This window comes from Emydura macquarii, unplaced genomic scaffold (genome assembly GCF_026122565.2).
Source record: "Emydura macquarii macquarii isolate MOO-44397 ecotype Brisbane River unplaced genomic scaffold, CSIRO-AGI_Emac_v2 contig_212, whole genome shotgun sequence".
NCBI classification, from domain to species: domain Eukaryota; kingdom Metazoa; phylum Chordata; order Testudines; family Chelidae; genus Emydura; species Emydura macquarii.
This window is the reverse complement of record NW_027130349.1, coordinates 13250331-13270749: the sequence shown is the minus strand read 5'-3', so window position 1 is coordinate 13270749 and position 20419 is coordinate 13250331. Positions and strand designations below refer to the sequence as shown.

Here is a 20419-nt window from a genome sequence, read left to right as displayed (position 1 = left end):
AAATTAAAAAAAAAAATGAAAAACCAGAAGAGAAATCAAATGCTACAGTTAGGGAAATAAACTTCAGAACTCAAACATAAAGTCAAAGACCATGTAACCTCAAATTCCATTTCAAAAAGGACTTTGTCATTTCCAGTAACTCATAGCCACCATGTGAACAATCATACAGTACATGGGCATGCCATGCTGTTGCAGGTTTCTCAGCAGCTGAGTTCCATGTTAAATTGTAACTCTACAGGATGTTTAATTAATTTATTTATTTAAATATTGATCCCCCCTCAAAACAGTAGATTTACCACAGGCAACAAAACCACACACTAGAGAATATGAGATAATATATTCAAGAAACAAGTCTTCCCCCTTCCCCCATTTCCACCTGCAAGTTACACTGGCTTCAACAGCCTGAAAACACCCTACAGACAGTAAATTACTGCTTTGGCAATACTGATAACACAAACAACTCATAAGCTCTTAACCAATGGCAGAAAAGATTTTTCAGTCATCACTGTATCCAAAACAAACTGCTATTGATATCAGCATTTTAGAAGTAATTAAAAATGTACTATTATAGACAATAAAACTCCACTAATACTCAAAACTTCTAGGCAGTTACTTTCACAGAAAACAAAATGCACAATGCATGTTTCTATAAGCAATAATTAACATCTAAAGATCAAAATAATCCAATGTAAATAGCAGTATCCATCTGCAAATTAAACTAAATAACATAACTTGAATTACACTACAGATAAGTGACTACTATAGAAAGCCCAATAGGTTTTTACATTTCTACCCAACCCTAAAATGGCAGCATTCACACACAACTAAAATAATTATATCTTCCTATTCTCATTGTTCATTGTTTATGCCAGCAGCATAATACAAAATTTAAATTAAAAAAGTAGGTGAGGAGGCAAAACACCTTATTTGGTCATCATATAGTCAAAGTTCTTAGTCTGAAAATTAATAAGAATGAAAAAGTGTTGATATTTTAAAACTACATACACTATTAGAGTTTCTCTGTGCTTCTATATCTGAAGTATATACTGTAATTCCTCAGATAGATGTCTTGCTGCACCAAATTTTGCCCAGAAAAATAGCCTTTGCAACAATGCTAATTCTAGACACTGAAATTTCAAATAATCTTAATTTCTTTGCATTTAGTTTTCCTTTTTAAAACAAAGAAAGAAAGAAACAAACAAACCTTTAAAAAACAACAAAAATTACTGAAGACACAACTCAACAACATTAAAACAGATGCAACACCATATAATGCTAAAACAGTTAACTTGGTGATGATGCTGCAACAAACTAGTTTTAGCAAACACCTTTCAAATGGTAAACAAGTAATTTCATCCAAGTCAGAGCTTTGTGTTCTCTCTTAAAATAAGGAAAAATAACTTTCTGACTCTTACCTGTGTATAGTCAAAGTCAGAAAGTGGAGCTATACTCTTGATGTAGTCCATTCGAAATTGGTTTTCTGGATTGGCCAATGGAACTGGAGGTATTAAAGTGCTCATTGCAGAAACTATAGTCTGGAATTGGATAAAACAAAAACAGACACATTAATCTGGCTAAATCTAAAATACAGAATCAATAGAAGATAATCCAGTCTGATCAGCAAAATGGGATTTCTGTACACAATCCTAGAAAGCACAATACTTATGTCTTCCACTGTACAGAAGCATTTAAGAATAGTATAAAATGTGTTCTTACCACAATCGCATCTTTAACATTTTTCCGAATATCCAGTATTTTCTGTTTCTTTTCTCTGCATTAAAACAGAATTAACAATTTAATTTCTCTTTCTCAAACCAGTTCCTTTGAGTTGTGTTCAGAAATTTTTACAGATTGCTTATTTGCTGTTTAATCTTTATGACAAACTCACTGAAAAGAATGGTAAGATTAATATTTTTATCCATCCATCACTTTTTTCACATTCTATAAAAAGCAGTGAAAATAGATCTGCCTATTTAGTCACATTAGATAGTCATAATCACATCTGCAAAGCTTTCCTAGTGGGACTGGAAGATATTCCTTCATTTCTATAGTATGCTAAATCTATTCCCATACAATTCAGAACATATTTTGTAGAGTTTAAAAAATCTTATATGTCTAAAATTGACAATTAATATTAAATACTGGCAAACCGTTCTTCAGAGAGAAATCATGTAACCCAAGAATACATGATGTATTACATTCATGCAAAATTAGTTTCAGTTTTATGCTGACCACCACAAGAAAAACTGCAGCAGCCCCGTCATGCTGTGTATGAATTGATATATATCTCTACATTACACACAGATACAATATTAGTTATTTGCTGCTATGCAAAAAGTAGTCGCCATGTTGTTGCTACACAGGGGCCTGTCAAGCGCTGCAGTAGCAACAGTGTAAAATACAGTAGAGGGGCAGGAGGAGAAAAATACAAATATACAATAGTAGTAATTCCTTATGTTTTTCTTTTTTGCAAGCCAATGTCAACCTCCAACACACACATACAGGGTGGAGGAAAGAGAGAAATTTTCCAGTGTGTTGTGTTAATATGTTTCAAATGTATATTTACAAATAGAAGACACATGTATCAATAATTCTTACTCTGAATTAAATCCATTGACATGCAGGATCCTCATTTGTTTCACAATAGTGCTTTTTCCTGACTCACCAGCCCCTGGAAGAAAAAGACAGAACATTGCCATGTATATATGGGGGTTTTTTTGGTGACATGATAGCATCTCCCATCTCCAGCAGCATTTATATGTATGTATCCATGTGGCTCCCACACAGAGCTCAATCTGTGGATTTTTCACATACTGCTCAATAAAATTGCCTGCATTCTTTGTATCTAACCCACACTCACGCACTGTCACACACACATTAATCACATAGCTTCTCCGTTATACCACTACCATGGGGAGCACAGGCAACTGCACCCTCATCTCTCCCTCCCCCCTCCTTACCCAGCAGAAGCAAACGATGTGTGGCTTTATAAGCCAGTCTCTCTTTCTGCAACTGCTTCTCTATTTTTTTGTTGGCTTCTCGCTGCGCTTTCTCATCGATACGCTGATCCTCTGTTTTGCTGTTGCCCAAACACCCCATTGCTGCCGCTTAGGATGGATGTCAAATTGTACTCTTTCTACAGAGATTTATTTACAGGAAATATGTAAGAGATGATAGGTATTTATATCCCTGCGACGGTTTCTCTTCTCTTTCTTCCCCCGGTTGCTCAGATAAAATGGTCTCTGGTCGCTTTCTGATCACACAGTTTGTTTTTTCTCCTCCAAAGAGATACAAGGCGCAGCCGGGAGAGAGACAACGCTGTTAAGCAGAAAAAAAAAATCTGTACAAAAATGTCTAACACACAACGAAAGCGAGAAGGGCTCCTCCTGGAAACCAGCCGAACGCTGCTCGCCTCTCTTCCTCCCCTCCACACACACAATCCCTATATTTCTCTGTAAAGGTCTATTTTTGTCTTTCTAACTCAGCACTGCCTCTATCTGTGAGACCAGGAAACCGTCAAACTACAAACCTACACAAGTGAAGAGAGAAGGAAAGACGTAAAAGCTGGCTGTACCTGGATCGTGCTGGATATGTCCTGCAATCTACCAGTTTTTGACCCCGAAAAGCCCCAAATTGTGCCACAGAAATAGAGTACTAGTCTAACTGCTACTACTTAAAAAAAAATCTAGATCCTGATGAATCCCAGAAAGTATGATTGCTACAAAAACCCAGAGCCAGCATCTGGAGCCCTCTGCCAAATTTTGGCCCCAACATGCCAAAATCCTGATGTCTACGTAGAGAACAAGTCTAGCCAATGCTATGGTACCAAATACATTTTGGATTTTGGTGCATCAGACCTGCAAAAACCCAGATCTTGTGGCTGGATCATATCCAATCAGTTTAATTTTTGGCTTTCAACGCCTCCCCCACACCAAAATTCTTTGGCATTGGTAGAGAACAAGCATAACTTACTGTACCAAAAATTCTGGACACTGATGCGTCCTAGTACACCAGTGCCACAAAAATCTGGATCCAGTTCCTGGATCTTGGCAACTTTTGGCCCTAAATTGCAAACTCTACAGTCTAAGTAGATAACAAGAGTAGCCATCTCTCCTACTTCACTGAAAGAATCTGGCTTCCAGGGCACATTAGCCCCAAAAGCACTGGCAAACACATATTTGGTTTCTGCTACATCTTGCCAATTTTTAACCCTATTCTCCCCAAATTTGCTGTCTAAATAAAGAAAAACATAGCAGCTTCTTTAGTGAACTGAAAAATTCAGACTGTTGGGAACTGGCACAGCACTCCCACAAAAACAGATATCCAGCACCTTGATCTAGTTTATTTTTCTTTTGTTATTGTTGTTCTTCCTTCCTTTTTTATTTAAATCCCAAAAAATTCTACCACCTATATAAAAGCATGCAGTTGTCTGAATTCTACTACATAATCCAGAATCCAATGTATCCCCTATTCAATACCACTGCAAAGACACATAATATCCAGCACCTGGAGCTCACTGAGTAGTACAGTGTTCTGGCCTCAAATTGTACCATCAAAACAGACAACACATGCCATGCAGCAGCTCCTAGTTGGCCAGCAAAACCCAGGTCCAACATCTCAGTGCAAGAACCATGTGCGCACAAATGGCACGTGGGTCTTGCTGGATCCAGCAAATTTTTGGCCACAAAACTCTAAATTCTAGTGCATAATTAGAGACCAAACATAGTTGCTCCTAGTCTATTTATAAAAATCTGCCACCCCTGCATGAGCACCTTAAAAAAAAATCTAAACATGAACCCAGATCCAACAAGGTGTCCCCCAATTTTTTCACATATATCCCAAATTGTAATTTCTTAATAGACAGCAAGGATAGCCATCCATTTACATTTACAGTCCTCACCTGGATTTCTCAAGTGGTCTTGTGTAAGGATTGATCAGAGACCAGATTTTGATACAGTGAACTAGGAGCAGCTATACTTGGGGTAAAATCCAGAACTTATTGAAGTCAATGGAATTTTGCTATTGACTTCAATAGGGCCAGGATTTAACTCTTGGTCTTCATTTAACAGACAGATATCTGTGGCCCAAAAGAGGACCCATGTGGGTTTTTGCATTGCTGTTTACTGTGATGTCAGAGCCTGGAATTCTTGGATCAAGTAGAAGCAGCAATATGCACTGTCTATTTTGACCGTACAATTTAGGGACTAGGGGCCAAAAAAGGGTAAGATCCAGCAGGTTACAGGTGCTGGATTTGCAGTGCAGTTGAGCAGGAATATATTGACGTCTGGAGTTTTGCAGTGGAAATTGAGAAGCTGCTCTTCTTTATTTAGTCTGTAGAACATTTGAGTTTGGGATTTACATAAAGGTACCAGACAGATGCATTACAGGGTCTGGATTATGGAAATTTTACTCCCCCCCCCCCCCCCGACAGGTGAATTTGGGAGATTAGGGTTAACAAGTGGCAAGACTTTGCAAGAACCAGATCAGTATTTTTCCAGTGCTATTGGGCCACCAAGGTTTTGGGTCCAGATTTTTCAAGTGAAATAGTACTGACTACATTTGTTTATCGTTTAAATTTGGAGTCCAAAACTGTCAAGATTCAGATGGAGTCAAGTGTACGATTTTTTAGGCTTTCTTGCACTGGAATACATTACAAAGCAGAATATTTTGGTCCAGTAGCAGCAACTACACCTGTTCTCTATTAATGCCATGGAATTTGGGAGCAAGGGCCTGTATGGATTTGGAAGGATCCATGTGCCAGAACTGGGTTTTTGGTGACATTTGTCTTATGATCCAGACTCTTTTTGGTGCAGTAGCCGTAGCTAGACTTGTTCTCTATTCAGGCATCAGAATTTGGGACTTTGAGGCCAAAAGTTGTCTGGTTCCACCAAATCTGAATGTTGGTGTTTGGAATTTTTTCGTGCCATTGGATCAGCAAGACTCGCTCTTTATTTTGATGGTACAGAAGACTCAGTGCCCAAAATAGCCAAAATCCAGTAAGCGAGGTAGATCCAGCTTTTACTTTTTTCCAAAGGGGAAAGTATTCCTTATTTCCTTTCTGTACTTCCCCAACCCCACATGACCCTCCCTGATCACTTCCTCTTAAGAAGGGATCATCGCTTAATTTGGGAACAACACACACGCAATTTGTGCACAGAAAGAATTGTGTTTGACTGCAATTATAATCCAGTCTCTTTCTCTACTCCGCCTAAACTCAGTATTGCCTCCCTAGCCACAGTCACACTATAGAACCCCACAAGCAAAAGTAAATACTACACCCTGCCTCCTATTGTTTTGGAGAGAGATCATAACTTTGACACACACATGCAACCTAGGCACAGAAATAAATCTATTCTTTGAAAGTAATCTAATTATAATTTAATCTGTTTCCGTAGACAACCCAATTTCAGCAATGCCTCCGTACCAGATTAAGAAACAGACACTAGAACAAAACATTCACCAGGGTAATACCAAACCCCAAACAAGAGGAGAGAGATACCTCCCACTCCCCGCCATGTCTTTCTCTAATCCTCCTGAGATGGGATCACAAACCTTTTTGAAAGACACTCACATGTTCAGACTATGCATCGAAATATGTTTGTGTGAGTGCAAGTATAATTCAGCTGGTCGCCCTGTGCTGTGCCTAAACTCGGTAGTGCCTCACCGTGAAACCAGGAAACAGTACACATCCTTTTCAAGCGGAGAGACAGCAGCAACTGATTTATTTCTTGCTCGTCTCCCCTCTCTCGGACACCCTCCTTCCCCCCTCCCCCATCCTATTTCTCCCGGGAAGGGAGCGTATAAACTGGTTTGAGCACACACTCACGTGGAACCTGCGCCAGGCTGTGTGTGTGTGTGTGTGTGTGCGTGAGCGCGCGCGCGCAAGTGTGTAAGCAACATGCTTCTCTCCGCGAGAGAGCCAGACAGCTCAAAGCACGCGGCTCTTCCCTCCAATTCCGCTTGCGTTTTGAAAGGGGGAGAGAGTGCGTCTAAAACCGAGAAGAAAGGCTGAGGGGTTAATCGAGAAATCGCACCCAGACGGCCCAGCTTACTGCTCTCGGGCTCCTCCCCAGCCCAGTCCAGGGCGGGCGTAATGCAGCCCCAGCAGTTAGTACAGCGGCGGGCGGCTTCTTCCGCAAACTTCAGGTGGCTCTAAAAGCTGCAGAGATTCCTAGCAGCCTCCCTTCGTCATAGCCACGGGCGCGGGTTTCAACCTGACTTCGCAGAAGGAGCAAGAATTTAAAAAGAAGGATATAAATAAAACCACAAGTCGGAGCGGAGCAGGCTCTTCCTGCTTGCAAAAGACGCCTTGGCTTTCACACAACTCTACTCTAATGAGTCTCTCTCTCTCTCAGCACTGCCACTGTCCTCCAGCGCAGGCATTGCACCACCCGACTGACGCTGAGCAAAGTGGAGTCACTCAGACACACTCTCTCTCTGCTCAACTCCCAAGTGCACCTACCAACTTCAAGCACACACGCACGCGGGTCAATGGACTTCTCACCAGTACATATTGTTCTTAATCCCCCGACAGACCGTGGTTTCAAGGGGAAGAATAGGCTAACCCTGGAGAGCTAATCCAGAAGAAGTCGCTGAGAATTAGTAGGCAGGTAGATCTGTCCCCATTGCCCAATGTAGGCATCAGCCAAATCTTAAGCAAAAATAAAACCACAAAAAACTACCTCAGTTCAATGCTACAGTCATAGATTTAAAATACATACAACTCAGGAACTAAAAAGTTAAGGCTCTAATAATAATATTAATTTGATCACCTGGCACCATTTTAATATTTGTGATGACAAGACTGTTAAATACAGTCCTAAATTAAGTTTGTGCCTTCTGGAAAAGTGAATTCTGAGAAAATTAGCTTTTTCATCTTTGTATGTTTAAATTTGTAACCTTAACAATGTATTAATATAGAGGGGGTTTGCATTTCGTTTTCCCTTCTGAAGCAAAAGAAAGAAAGGGGAAGAGTATGAAAAACTGCATGAAGATTAAATTTGTGTTTATATAGCCAATATGGACTTAGAAGTTCAAATCTCCTTAAAGTCACTGGATAAGTAGCAATTTCATTGAGGTGGACAGCTTGGAGAAGGCATAGAAGCATCACCTTTCATGAACAAGCTTCCAGAGCACAGTTTCATTTGGGTTTTTTCCTTCACTTCCATGACTCAACTTACATGCCCCCCTCCCTAGGCCCTCCTCCTTTCCCTAGCATCAGTCATCACGATTCCCTTTGGCAAAACCATGTCCCACTTCTGTCTTTTGGCCCCACCCTCTGAAGTCCCCAACAGCAAACTCATCTCTCCATCTAAAGCCTAATATTGGGGGATACAAGGAGCAGGAGGGAATTCACAAGGGTGGGGACTGTAGAGCAAATGTAGTTGGGAGGGAGGGGGAAAAGGAGATTTGCAGAGAAAAGCAGCAGGCAGACCTGGTTCCCCCTGGGGAAGTGGCAAGAGCCATGTCGGAATCATTCAGGGACTGGGCTCCAGGAAATCCTATAGGAGACCAGATATCTTCTAGTTACCTGAATTATAAGGGATCAGGTGAAGGGCATGTATGCAATGTGATTGATAACTGTGTCCCACTGAGGAGCAAGACTTCTTCTCTTCCATTCAGGCAGGCTTGCCCTCATCTACCCCTGCTGAAGACAGGGCAGAAGGAAATTTCTACCTCTCATCCCACTCCCCAAGCACTACAGGGGTTGAATTTACATTCTTGTGGAGACTGGAGTTCACAACTCTTGTTTAACTGGAGGTATTTTTCTACTAAGATAAGTTGTAGCAGGGCAACTGTATGTAAGTTTACAACCTGTTGATAATGGGCCAGGAACTGAATTTAAACAGGGTTCCACTGAACCCCATCATTAACTCAGTCTGACACCCACCCCAGCATTATAATGCTTACCTTTATTGCATGCCTGACAACACAGTCCCTTGTGTTGGACAGATTTGTGATGTGTTTGCAACATAGATGGAGGCAATTCTAGCACATCTGGTCTCTGAATTTGTTTACCAAGGTACAAAGAAAGAATACAAGGTATACATTTAAAATAGATGCACTTTAGTTTTTTTACTCCTTGCTAACACTTTCATTTAGGAATAACAATTTTCACTAGCCTGGCACATATCTACTTTTCAGATATTCAGTTTCTAATTATTCTGTGTGCTAGCTCTTCAAATTCACAGAGTAGATTTAATACTCAGACCTGTAACAATGGTCCATGGTCTCACTAGGCCGCTAATTTCTGTAAAGAAAATGTGCCTCTCTCTTGCATGGATCAAGGTATTCTATACATTTTTGAATGACTGCGTAGCAATGTAATGTTTGTGTGATACACAGAAATGTTGCTAACAGAATGTTCTTTATTTCTTGGGCTGACTGGATATGGGTCAGGCTCAAACAAAGTTTATATCCATCACAACAGGTGTCAGTATCAGCTGACTTCAGTAACTACGGTTACAAAGTTGTGTGTTTGCTTCAGTCTCTATCTTGCATCAGGACCCATTACTGCAGACATGAAGTGCTACGGTCTGTTCTAGCAGAACCAAATACAAAATCAAGGCCTTAGTGAATAACCATATGGTATTTTCATCCTTATCTTTCCCTCTCCTCACCCCATGAATCTTTTTATGACCATTACTCATTGAGTCATGTGCAATTTAAGTTTTATGCTCTCAGGACAATGATCATGAATTCACTTGGGTTTTATGAGGTACCTAGCATATTTCTGGATGATTAAAATATTAAGTAATAAATAGCAATAACTGAAAGGAAGAAGAGCTCTACTTCTGCAATAAGAGGCTTATGGGGACTAGAAGTTCCCTCTGCATTTTCATCTTTTATGTAAAATGAATCAAAATTACATACATGATGTTTCCTGAAGGGGATCTCACTTTCCTCAAAATGTTTATACTAGCTTTGTGCATAGTGTGATAGATAAGGATCTACTATGGTTGGAGCTGGGAGTTAACAATAAAAAGTTGCATGTTGTTCTCAAAATACAAAGGCTGGTTTTGCCCAAACAAGTCTCCTGTTTTAGGCCATATCTACATGAGAATGATCACAAAAGTTAAGGCAAATCAACTAAAGGCGTGAAGTTAATGTGCACTAGTTAAAGCACATTAAATTGCCATAGTGATGCTCCCATTCAGGAATAATGTGAACTTTGTTCACTGTAACTTAATCCTCCCGAGGCAAACTAAAGCCCTTTACTCCTGAATGAGAGCATCCACACAGAGTTTAACACACTTTAAACTGCATGCATTGACTTCAGACCTTAGCTGATTTGCCTTAACTTTCCCCGAGTATCTCCCCCATGTAGACACGCCTGAGTTGTCAAGTCAGATTCTAGGAGAGGCAATGAAGGAGAATTTCGTTTGTATGTAGGTATGAAAACAGTTCTATCTTAAATTTTGCCAAGTGCCAGGAGTATGAGATTGACACTATGTCATCTAAATTAAACACATTTACAATATCCTGCATGAAAATTGTCCCTGCAGCCCCTTTGACTGTCAAGCCAGGACACTTAATTTAAATAAAAAACCCGTAACTTTTTGCTGGAGACTATTATTAAACTTTAGACTGCTCAAAATGTTGTCCATACGTCCCTAGGGAAAGGCATCTATGAATCTGTTAGATCTACAAAACATTTACTAGAAACACAAACCTGCAAAGACGCGTATCACTAGAATACAAATAATGATGTTCTGTCTGTTCTTCCATTAAGCAAGGTTACACTTCTCTTTGTATCCCTCTCCCCCTTTTTCTCTCCCTCCTCCATTCTTTTAGTTCTTTTGATATTCTGTGCTGTAGGACATTTGGTGTTTTAGGAAATGTTCTTTACTTCCATTTGTAAATTATATACAAAAACCCCAAAACTATGTTAAAAGCTTGTTATTGAGGCTGGAAAGTCAAGCATTCAAAAGTTAGCAAATGCCAGAATTTAAGATTGCCTGTTTAAAATTAATTCAGATCCCTTGTGCGTATACATTATCATGTGCTCTTTAATTACAGGATTACACAATATATTTTCCACAAGAGCCCCGCCTTATTCAGTGCACAGAATGAATAGTGCTTAGGGAATGAGGCAGCTGTTCCATACTTTTATCCTCATTATTCAGCTAGTGCCCTCTACCTTATTTAACATATACCATGCAAAGCTTGTGATAAATACAAAATTGTTCATTTCCTTATATGGCCTTTTTCTTAGAACACTCATTGCCATAATATCAGAGTGCTTCAAAAACATTAATCCGTGTATCTTCACTACAGATAGCCTCATTTTATAAATGGTGAAACTGAAACAATGAAAACTGAGGGAGGCCATCCAATGAAATCAGTGGCACTGCCAGAAATAGAACACAGGACATCCTGACTCAAATACTGCGCTCATTTTCTTCCAAACCATACTTTCTTTTTACAAGAGGTACTGAGCCTCCACAGCTCTCATTGACTTCAACTGAAGTTGTAAGCGTGCAACACTTGTGGCCATCTATCTCCTGTGGCACTGTCTTTTAGATGCTAAGCTCTGACTGTGTACTGTACAATCCCAAACACATTAACAAATACTGACAATTTTTCTGGTAATTTTTTTTCAGAAATACTGCATTTTACTGTTTCCCTCCCACAGAGAGAGAACAGAAATATCTTCTTTTCTACTTAAGTCTGCTCCAGTACGCTTATATACAATTTGCAGGATATTCTATTTTGCACTGGTTGTGGACAGTATTTTGTTACCATTTATTTTCTGAATGTACACAATACATTTTCTTCTCAATATCTTCCATGGAAGAGTTTTTGAAGGCTTAGTTTACAATTCAAACATTCCAGATGTCAAGAGGCATGTAAATCCAACTGCAGATTTAAACCCACTGATTGTAGGGTTTTGTTTTTTAAACAATCCTATTACACTTTAAAGAGCAATATATTTTAAAGTGTTCAATACAATAATACTCCTCTGTCAGATAAATCACTTTAGCAGAATTAAAAAAAACTAAAGATCTCATTTACAGTGCTCTTGACATTGACAGGCACAGTTGGTTTCCAGCATCATTGGGATTACTCAACCTTAAAGTAAATATAAACAGACGTAAACTACTCCATTAGCTTTCCAAACATTAGAGTACCAAAATAATGTAAATACTGTATCATGTAATATTCTAAATAGTTGCTGTACACCATCACTGGGCATGTGCAGAATTTATAATCAGACTTTTTAGTTAAATATAGTCTTTGCCTGGAATCTGACAACACAAATATTTCTGGATTTACATCATCCATAAATGGAGTAATCTTAATCTCAAATATAAACATAAAACATTTTAAGAATTAAATGAAAAATGTACTATGCACAGCAGCATATAATGTTATGGCCACTGAGAACTACATCCTGATTGCATTATGAAAAACTCTCATTAACTTCAATGTCAATTTCACACAAGTTATGGTGAGAAGGAGTGGACTCAATGGCTAATAATCAATTCTCACAAAGTTTTGAAAAATGGGAATGTAAGAATACATTGTAGAAGCAGGAAATACAGTAGTGCAAACAATAAACAGTATATGGTAGTAAACCTAAATTAATCTATTTTGAGTCTTATTCTTGGCTATTTTGAAAAGTAAAAGATAGGCACAGGGGAAACTGCCAACCAGAAACATCTTGCTGCATGGTAAGACTTCACTCCCAGTTCCGTGTTTGTGCCCACGGCCAGCCACTTTGCTGACTGTGTTTTTATCTCAGATCATCATATAGAACATATACAGCACACTGTTTGATCTTTCTTTTTAAAAGCCTCTCTCTGTATCATTTTAGGCCTTCCTTTAAAAAAAACAACAAACAAACAAAAAACAACTTACCACCCCAAGAGTGAGGAGGTAAGGGGAATGTGAAGTCTTAGACAAAGCCAACTGTCCCCTGCACTGTTGGCTGTTACCAGATAAGTGTTGCCCATTTCAGTCTTATGAGACTTTTCTGTATAGCCCTTATTCTTTGTTTCTGCAGTGGTGTTTACGAGATGGCTGAGGTGAATACTCCATGTTTCCAATGGCAAAAGGCAAGGAAAATGGATTGGAGGGAGGGAGTTCAGTGTTGTCTACTTCCTAGATTGACCTTATTCTTTATTCCTTATTTCCACTGTGGGAAATCATAATGCTAACTGTTTGTCTGGAACTTCCCTTTGAGGATGAGACAAAGGGACACCTAACAAAAAATAGCAAAATCTCCTTGCACAATGTAAATGTGGAAGTATTAAACAACTAAATGTTGCTCTGTTTAAAGAATACAGTACTTAATAAAAAAAGTCAAATATCTTGAGAAATCAGATTAATTCTAAAAATGCTAGCATACTAGCTATTCAAGATAAGGAAAGATCGATTGATTTAAGTACTTATGTGCCTTACTAAAGTGGCAGTAACCTCTTAAGGAAAGAGTATTCCATACCCAAATTAAGGCAGGAATGACACGATTAAAGCATAATGAACCTGAGTCTAACTGTGTATAGGTCCAAAGACCTGAAGAAAAGCTCTGTTTATCTAGAAAGCTTGTCTCTCTCACCAAGAGGTTGGCCCAATAAAATATATTACCTCAGCTACTTTGTCTCTCTACAGATCCAAAGGTAAGTCACATTTTTTTCAACAAGACTTTCTCCTAGAACAGACACTCACTAATATTGAAAATTCCCAAATGCTTAAATTCACTCATCTCTATTCATGGGGATATAAGAAACATTTGTATTATAGACTCAACTACTACTATTACATTTTGTATGCACTTAAATATCAGTGGGATAGGTGCCTTAGAAATATAGATAGACAATGTAAAAATTATTTTGAAATAAAAAGCAACTCTCCCTACCTACCTTTGGGTTTTTATGGAAAAAAAAAGTTTTCATTTTCAATTTCACTGTTCCGTCTCACCTTTTTTATATATAATGTTTCCTGATAATTTATTCTTAAGGAAACATACTTTCTTAAAGGTACACATTTTTGTACACCTCCCACTTTTTTTGTTTTTTTTCCCCCCTCACTTAATTGTACTATTCCATCCCACTGTCCAATGCATTTAATGGAATGAGGTCATAAATCAGACATCTAGTCTTTCACATTTTCCATGAGTACATACTATATTATCAGACAACCTTTTCTTCTCATTTTTGAGACTTTATTAGTCTTTCAAATCTCTTCTAATACACTTTTCATGAAGTTTATCAGTATTATTGTCTACCTGAAAAGGTACTACTACTTAAAAACGAAAAACAAACAAACAAACATGCTTCTGCATTACAATGTGATGGTTCCATCTGTTAGTTAGTGTTTAGTGTCTGAACTCCTGTCTATTGTCTGTCACAAACCCCAATCTGTAACTAGTTCCATGTGCGCAGAGGCCCTGAGTATACATCTATTTCAGTGGGGCCCAACACAGGCATAAGGGTCTGTCTGCCGAGAACTCATTGCAGGATTGGGGCCTTAAATTGTAAACCACTATGTCTGTTCAGTATAGTAGTCAGCACACTGTCAGCATTCAAGCAAATAAATAATGTATCTTAATTGCTTATATGCAGATACTTTCTAACATTTTAGAAAATTACTCAAAGCTATTTTATTATATTCACATCAGTGGAAGCACAATTTAGCTCATGTTGTATACAAGATGAAGTTATAATTAAATGCTAATTTGTATAATTTGCTATAAAGTAGTTATCTCATTGCCCTTGCTTAAGACAAAAAAGTGAGCAGCAGACAACAGTTTTAACTTGCTTTCCTCTCCCCTCCCCCCATGAAAACTCAATATAATAGTTAGATTTAAAATATCATTAATTTCCAAGTACAGACTTACTTTGCCAGTATTTTTCCCCTCTAAGCTGCAGGGTTATTTCACATATGGCAGTCTTGTCTTACTTTTATAAAACCTCAATTTTGTTTCAGATTTGAATTTTTACTATTGCCACTCCCTAGAATTTTAAGACTAATTTTTCCCTTAGTTTAAAGGTGTAAGGAAGCACTTTAGGACTGGTCTGTTTTTTTGTTTTGTTTGAGCAGCCATTTATCAACCTGTTGTTGTTGTTTATATTGTAAATAAACTCAGAAATAATAAAGAGATGAAATTTTACATAAGAAATTAAAAGATAAAGATGAAAAATGAGTCTTCAGGGTAAGTCACCATTTATGTCAGAAAGGAAGAAGCATAACTTGAATGCTATTCTATTTGTTGCTATGAAATAGCAGCCCAGAAAAAAAACCCTCTCCTTTTTATTGTTGTAAGGCAACCTTCCTTACTGATCTATGGTGAACTAGCTGGTGGCAAACAGACAAAAGGCAGCAAACAAAATGTTGTAAAGATATCTGAGCTTGTAAGGTATTTGGAGCAGGGAATATTTTATATTGTACACTTGTATAGCACCCAAAAAAATGAGGCTCTGATCCCAAATGGATCCAGTGCTACTGTAAATACTAAACATACATTATAAACACAGGGATCACTGGGGAAACTAAAGCAGATCAAAATAACTAGCGATGACTTGCAACTCATTGAATGAAACTGTTTGAAAGTATCCATTGCAGGGACTGGGGAGAGGAGGAGGGGGAAAAAACAACAATGTATACAACTTCAGTTGTATCCAAAGTATGAGACTGAAACAAGTAACAATGAGCTAAGTTCTCCAAAAGTTACTGTAGTTCTGGATTTTTAAATCTGTGCATACTCAACTGAAAATCAGACCTCTTTAAATTGTCAAGTTTGGCATAAAAAAACTAAGGCAACTGAAAAAAAATCAGCCAGTACTCCTAACGTAGCTGTGGAAGAAAACCCAAGTAACAAACAACAACAACAAAATCAGACGATACAACCACAATTGAACTCATAAATCATAAAACTGCATTTTTTTGGTTAAGAATCAATCACTTATCTAAATTAAAGATTTATTTTTAATATAGAGATTATAGCAGGTGGCTGATAAGTTTGCCCCTCCCTCCACATATTCATAAGAAACAAATAAATAGGTCACACACAAATACAGGTTGTAAATCTCCTTGGGCATCACAGTGAAAAATACAACAATTTCTAACATTAAAATTACTCTTCTACATCTAAAAATCAACAGCACTTCAGTATTGATCAGAAGTGTTGTACGCAAGACACAAGAAGTAATTTTTCCACTCAGCACTGATAAGGCTTCACCTGGAGTACTGTGTCCATTTCTGGACACCACACTTTGGGAAAGATGTGGACAAACTGGAGAATGTCCAGAGGAGAGCAACAAAAATGACTAATTGTCTAGAAAACATAGGGTTAGGGTGAGGAAAAATTTTAAAAAACTGGGTTTCTTTAATCTGGAGAAGAGAAAACTAAGTGGGGACATGATAACAGTCTTCAAGTACATAAAAGGTTGTTATAAAAAGGGGACGTGATAAATTGTTCTCCTTAACCATTGAGGACAGGACAAGAAGTAAGGGGCTTAAAATTGCAGCAAGGGAGATTTAGGTTAGATATTAGGAAAAACTTCTTAACTATAAGGGTTGTTAAGCCATGGACCAAATTACCTAGGGAAGTCACGGAATCTGCATCATTGGAGGTTTTTAGGAATAGGTTAGACAAACACCTGTCAGGGATGGTCTGATAATACTTAGTTCTGCCTCAATGCAGCTATGTCCCTTCCAGTCTTACACTTCTATGATAATAATGACAGCATTTTGCTTAAAAATATTCTGCTTTGTAAATACTTTCTCTCAGATCCTGGAAAAAAGAATTCTGATCAAACTTCCTTGAGCACACAGAACTTCAGGAGAAAAGCTATTTTAATGTTTAAAAAAAAAAAAGTGTCACTCTTAAAATTGACAGAGCTAGTACAAATAAAAACTACATTTAGCGACAGTTAAGATTGCATCAGGACACAACCCATTCACTCAAAACCTTAAAGGCATAGACATATGAAGATAAGGGGAAATGCCTGCATGCCTTTCCACCTTCATATTGCCTACAATGCCGGTGATAATGCACAACATTTGGTAAATCTTTCACTTCCATTTCCCACAGACACTAAAAAGCAGTACATACCCCACTTCCTAGGTAGAATGGATGGGTCCTGGTACAACCTTAAGAGTCACTAAACATCATTTATGATTGCTAATTTCCTAGAGATGTGTTTTTTTGTTTTTTTTAAATACAGCGTTAGTGCATCTCAGTGCACAGCTGCCTAGGATCAGGGAGAATGGAAGCTGCTCCTTACTGGGAATCAGTTGGAGAAAGTGTACTGCTGAAGCTGCTCCTGACTATGTCATTCCTTCTGAAGGATGAGCAAGACTGTGACATGCCTCAGTAAATTCCATGTACCTGTAATATTCATCGCCTTTTAAAAGTTCCTGAAAGTAAGTACACCATCAAGAGCAATCCTCTTTATGCAGCGGTGATGACATATCTTGCCAGTTGGATAAAACATGCATGGAGGAGTCTGTGTCATCCCTCATTTCCTGAGACACTCTGTAGCTTCTCATAGATTTCTGGAAACAGCCAGAAGCGACTACAGAAGCAAGGTCCATGCTGGCATCTCATCAAGAGGTCTCTGCCTACTGCATTCCCTTTTCCTCTGGGTTCACCATGGTTGCCAGTCTAAAGCATACCTCTCAACTGTCAGGGGTTGACCCCTTGATCTTCAGATCCCTATCTTAGACCTTTACTATTATGGCTATGGGGGTAATTGGTAGCCCCTTTATAGGCCAGGTACTAAGGACACACACTTTTGCAGTGGGTTACCCAACGATTTACTAGTTAAGAGTACAGTATTAGTGAACAGGAATCCTGGATTCTATCTATGGCTCTTGGAGAACAGTGTCATTTATGATGGTTAGAGTCATGACATCGACAACCAAAGCTGGATCAGTCAACTCGAAAGACAGTGTAGTGTACTGGATAAGGTTTGGATTTGTCACATTTCAGACCTGGATTTTTTTCCTGACTATGCTGGCAGTGACTTTCCATAAGCTCTCTGCTAATTTATTTTTATAAACTGGGTGAGCGGAGGTGTTCAGCAGCACCTCCCTGACTGCCTTTTAAGATTGGTGTTCATGTCCCCTAGTTAATAATGACAGCAGTGAAGTGCATGGGAACACAAACAGCAGTTAGAAGAAGTAAGATCTGAACTCCTGGCCGCCTATTATCAAGCCATAAATGTTTCCTTAGGCTACATGCAGTCAATTATTCCCTCCCCAAATAGAGTCTGTGGCAGCCAATACACCATCAAATGCACGCGGGGTTTGGCTTGGCCCATATAATTTCTTATTTTAAAAGAGTTATAAAATGATCTATAGACAAATACTACCTATGTATAACTGATGTCAGAACCAGTACATTAGGAGGTGCAGTGTGGACAAAAGGCAGATCCCAGAGTGTTTAAAAGGGTGCACAGAAAGGCAAGACAATCCAGTGAAAAGTTGCCAAAATGGGTGCCCTGTTAACTCTGTATCAGTCCATTTTTTAATCAAAGCACCATAAACAAATTCAGATAGTGGTCAACGTTTACATTCTATGTTTGGGTTTCTGTCATTTCAACTAAATTTTTACAAAATGAAAGTTTAAAGCTCCTGTTACAGTTTAATCTGTAATGCAACCTTAACTATGGTGGAGTTACTTTTTCATTATTGATTTTGAGAGCCTTAACATTATTCATAATTGAGGTATGCCTTGTGAAACACACCAGCGTTCAGGAGGTTGTCAAATTTACTCTTTAGAACAAGGGAATCAATTATCAACTTTGTCACTTATTCACTATGGATCTAAGGCCACCCTATGCCTCAGTTTCCCCATCTCAAAATTAATATAATATTTACCAACCTCAGCAGGGTTCTTGGGAGGCTTAATGAATGTATGTAAAGTATCTTGAGATCCTGGGATAGTAAGTGCTATATAGGAAAGTATTAGTAACACTTCTCAATCTTAGATTCCCATCAATTAAAAGACAAACACCCACACAGATGTCTTCATTTAATTAATTTTTATAGTAAATTTATTCCATTATTTGTATTTAAAGCTTTTAATCAATTAACATGACACCTGAATACAATATGCTAGAATATTCAAAGAGCACAGATATTTGTAAGAAATGGGCAACATGCCAATCCAGGTTCCTGAAACTAAGCCATTTTGGATAAGAAACTAGTTTACTTAGTTTACAGCTTTTAAAACAGATCATTGTAAAATGCTGCAATTACTAACCAGCTATTTTTCAAGGACACAATCTGAATAGCCCAGGAGATTTACCTGATAAAACAGTTAACATATTTGTTGAAAAGTATTTGGATGAAACTGGTAGACCAAGAAATCAGAGCTGATGAAATTCAGCAAAGATTTTTTTTTATACCAATCTGATATAAAAATAACCGGTATCATTGCTGTAAATGTTATGGTTCTAATCAACATGAAATTCTGTTTATGTTCTACCTCCAAATGACTCCACAAACTCTGTCTTTCAGCTGTTAAATGGAGTCTTAATAAACTGTACATAGAGTAAAAATACTGTACAGCTTAAAATATGTTTTTACATATGTATTTTTATGTATAAAGTTAATATATTTGACATCAGGATATGTGTATGCCATTTTCTTTAAAAAAGACTGCTACACAATATATATACAAGGGGGGAAAATGTCAAACTAACACCTACATACCCATATTGTCAGCAGATTAAAGTCTGTGAAAAACAGATGGGACTTGCACTGTGTCCTAAAAGTCAAATGACTGCAGACCACCTGGGGAAGTGAACTCCAAGAGTCAGGGGCCTTTCACTGGAAATACCCCATCTTCACTCCCCAGACAAGTCTAGGTCAACTGTCAACTTAAGTACTCCAACTTGACCTTCAATGCTATGTCAATACATAAGGAGACAGGCAGTCTTTCAGAATCCCAGGTCTTTATGGCTTAATAGATCAAAGTAAACATACCAAATAACATCCAGGTGCCATTAAGAGCAGGTGTGTAAGTGGTATAATAATTTTCCAGTGGTTTAACCTCTTAACAGTGTAGAGTGTGTCTGCTTCCCTAAGTGTCATTTTGCTTTAACTGTTGTTAATTTTCTAGATCTTCATAAAGATCATCACTGTAGTACCTGATTACATTCATGAGAAGTATACATCAATGTCTACCTTCTATCTCTGCCAGAAGAAACAGAGTTATTGTTGGGTTTTTTCGGTAAAATGTTAATTTAAATTTTTCATGATTTTTTTTCCAGAATCTTGTATATTCATCCACTGTAATGCCACAATTCCAAGATACCCAAAGCTATAAAAGAAGAGTCTGGTGAACCTCAATGATAGAAAACTCAATTGTATGATACATTCTGCATGCTTTTAATGTACTTCTGATAACTTCCATTATAAATCCCTTTATAATAATATATAGGACAGAGATCAGTCCTTTCTGATGTGA

General features: G+C 38.1%; 1 protein-coding gene and 1 long non-coding RNA gene across 5 annotated transcripts in view; one reads left to right on the top strand and one right to left on the bottom strand.

Moving 5' to 3' along the window:
* GNAL (G protein subunit alpha L) overlaps positions 1–20419 on the bottom strand; it is a 304035-nt gene that overhangs the window by 177559 nt on the left and 106057 nt on the right. Inside the window, exons 1-5 of one of the 4 annotated variants that reach the window (XM_067547888.1) lie at positions 7053–7428; positions 2961–3318; positions 2599–2671; positions 1717–1771; positions 1416–1535 (exon numbers count right to left, since the gene is read on the bottom strand). In XM_067547888.1, coding sequence (XP_067403989.1) covers positions 1416–1535; positions 1717–1771; positions 2599–2671; positions 2961–3099 — 387 coding nt within the window. In that variant the 5' untranslated portion in view covers positions 3100–3318; positions 7053–7428. Of the gene's footprint in view, positions 1–1415; positions 1536–1716; positions 1772–2598; positions 2672–2960; positions 4053–6571; positions 6693–7052; positions 7429–20419 lie in introns of those variants that run through there. The other 3 variants (XM_067547882.1, XM_067547874.1, XM_067547866.1) reach the window with 3 other exon arrangements.
* LOC137151664 (uncharacterized) lies at positions 8653–20312 on the top strand. The gene is made up of 3 exons (XR_010919334.1): positions 8653–8760; positions 17169–17367; positions 20223–20312. It is a non-coding gene; the product is annotated as an uncharacterized lncRNA (long non-coding RNA).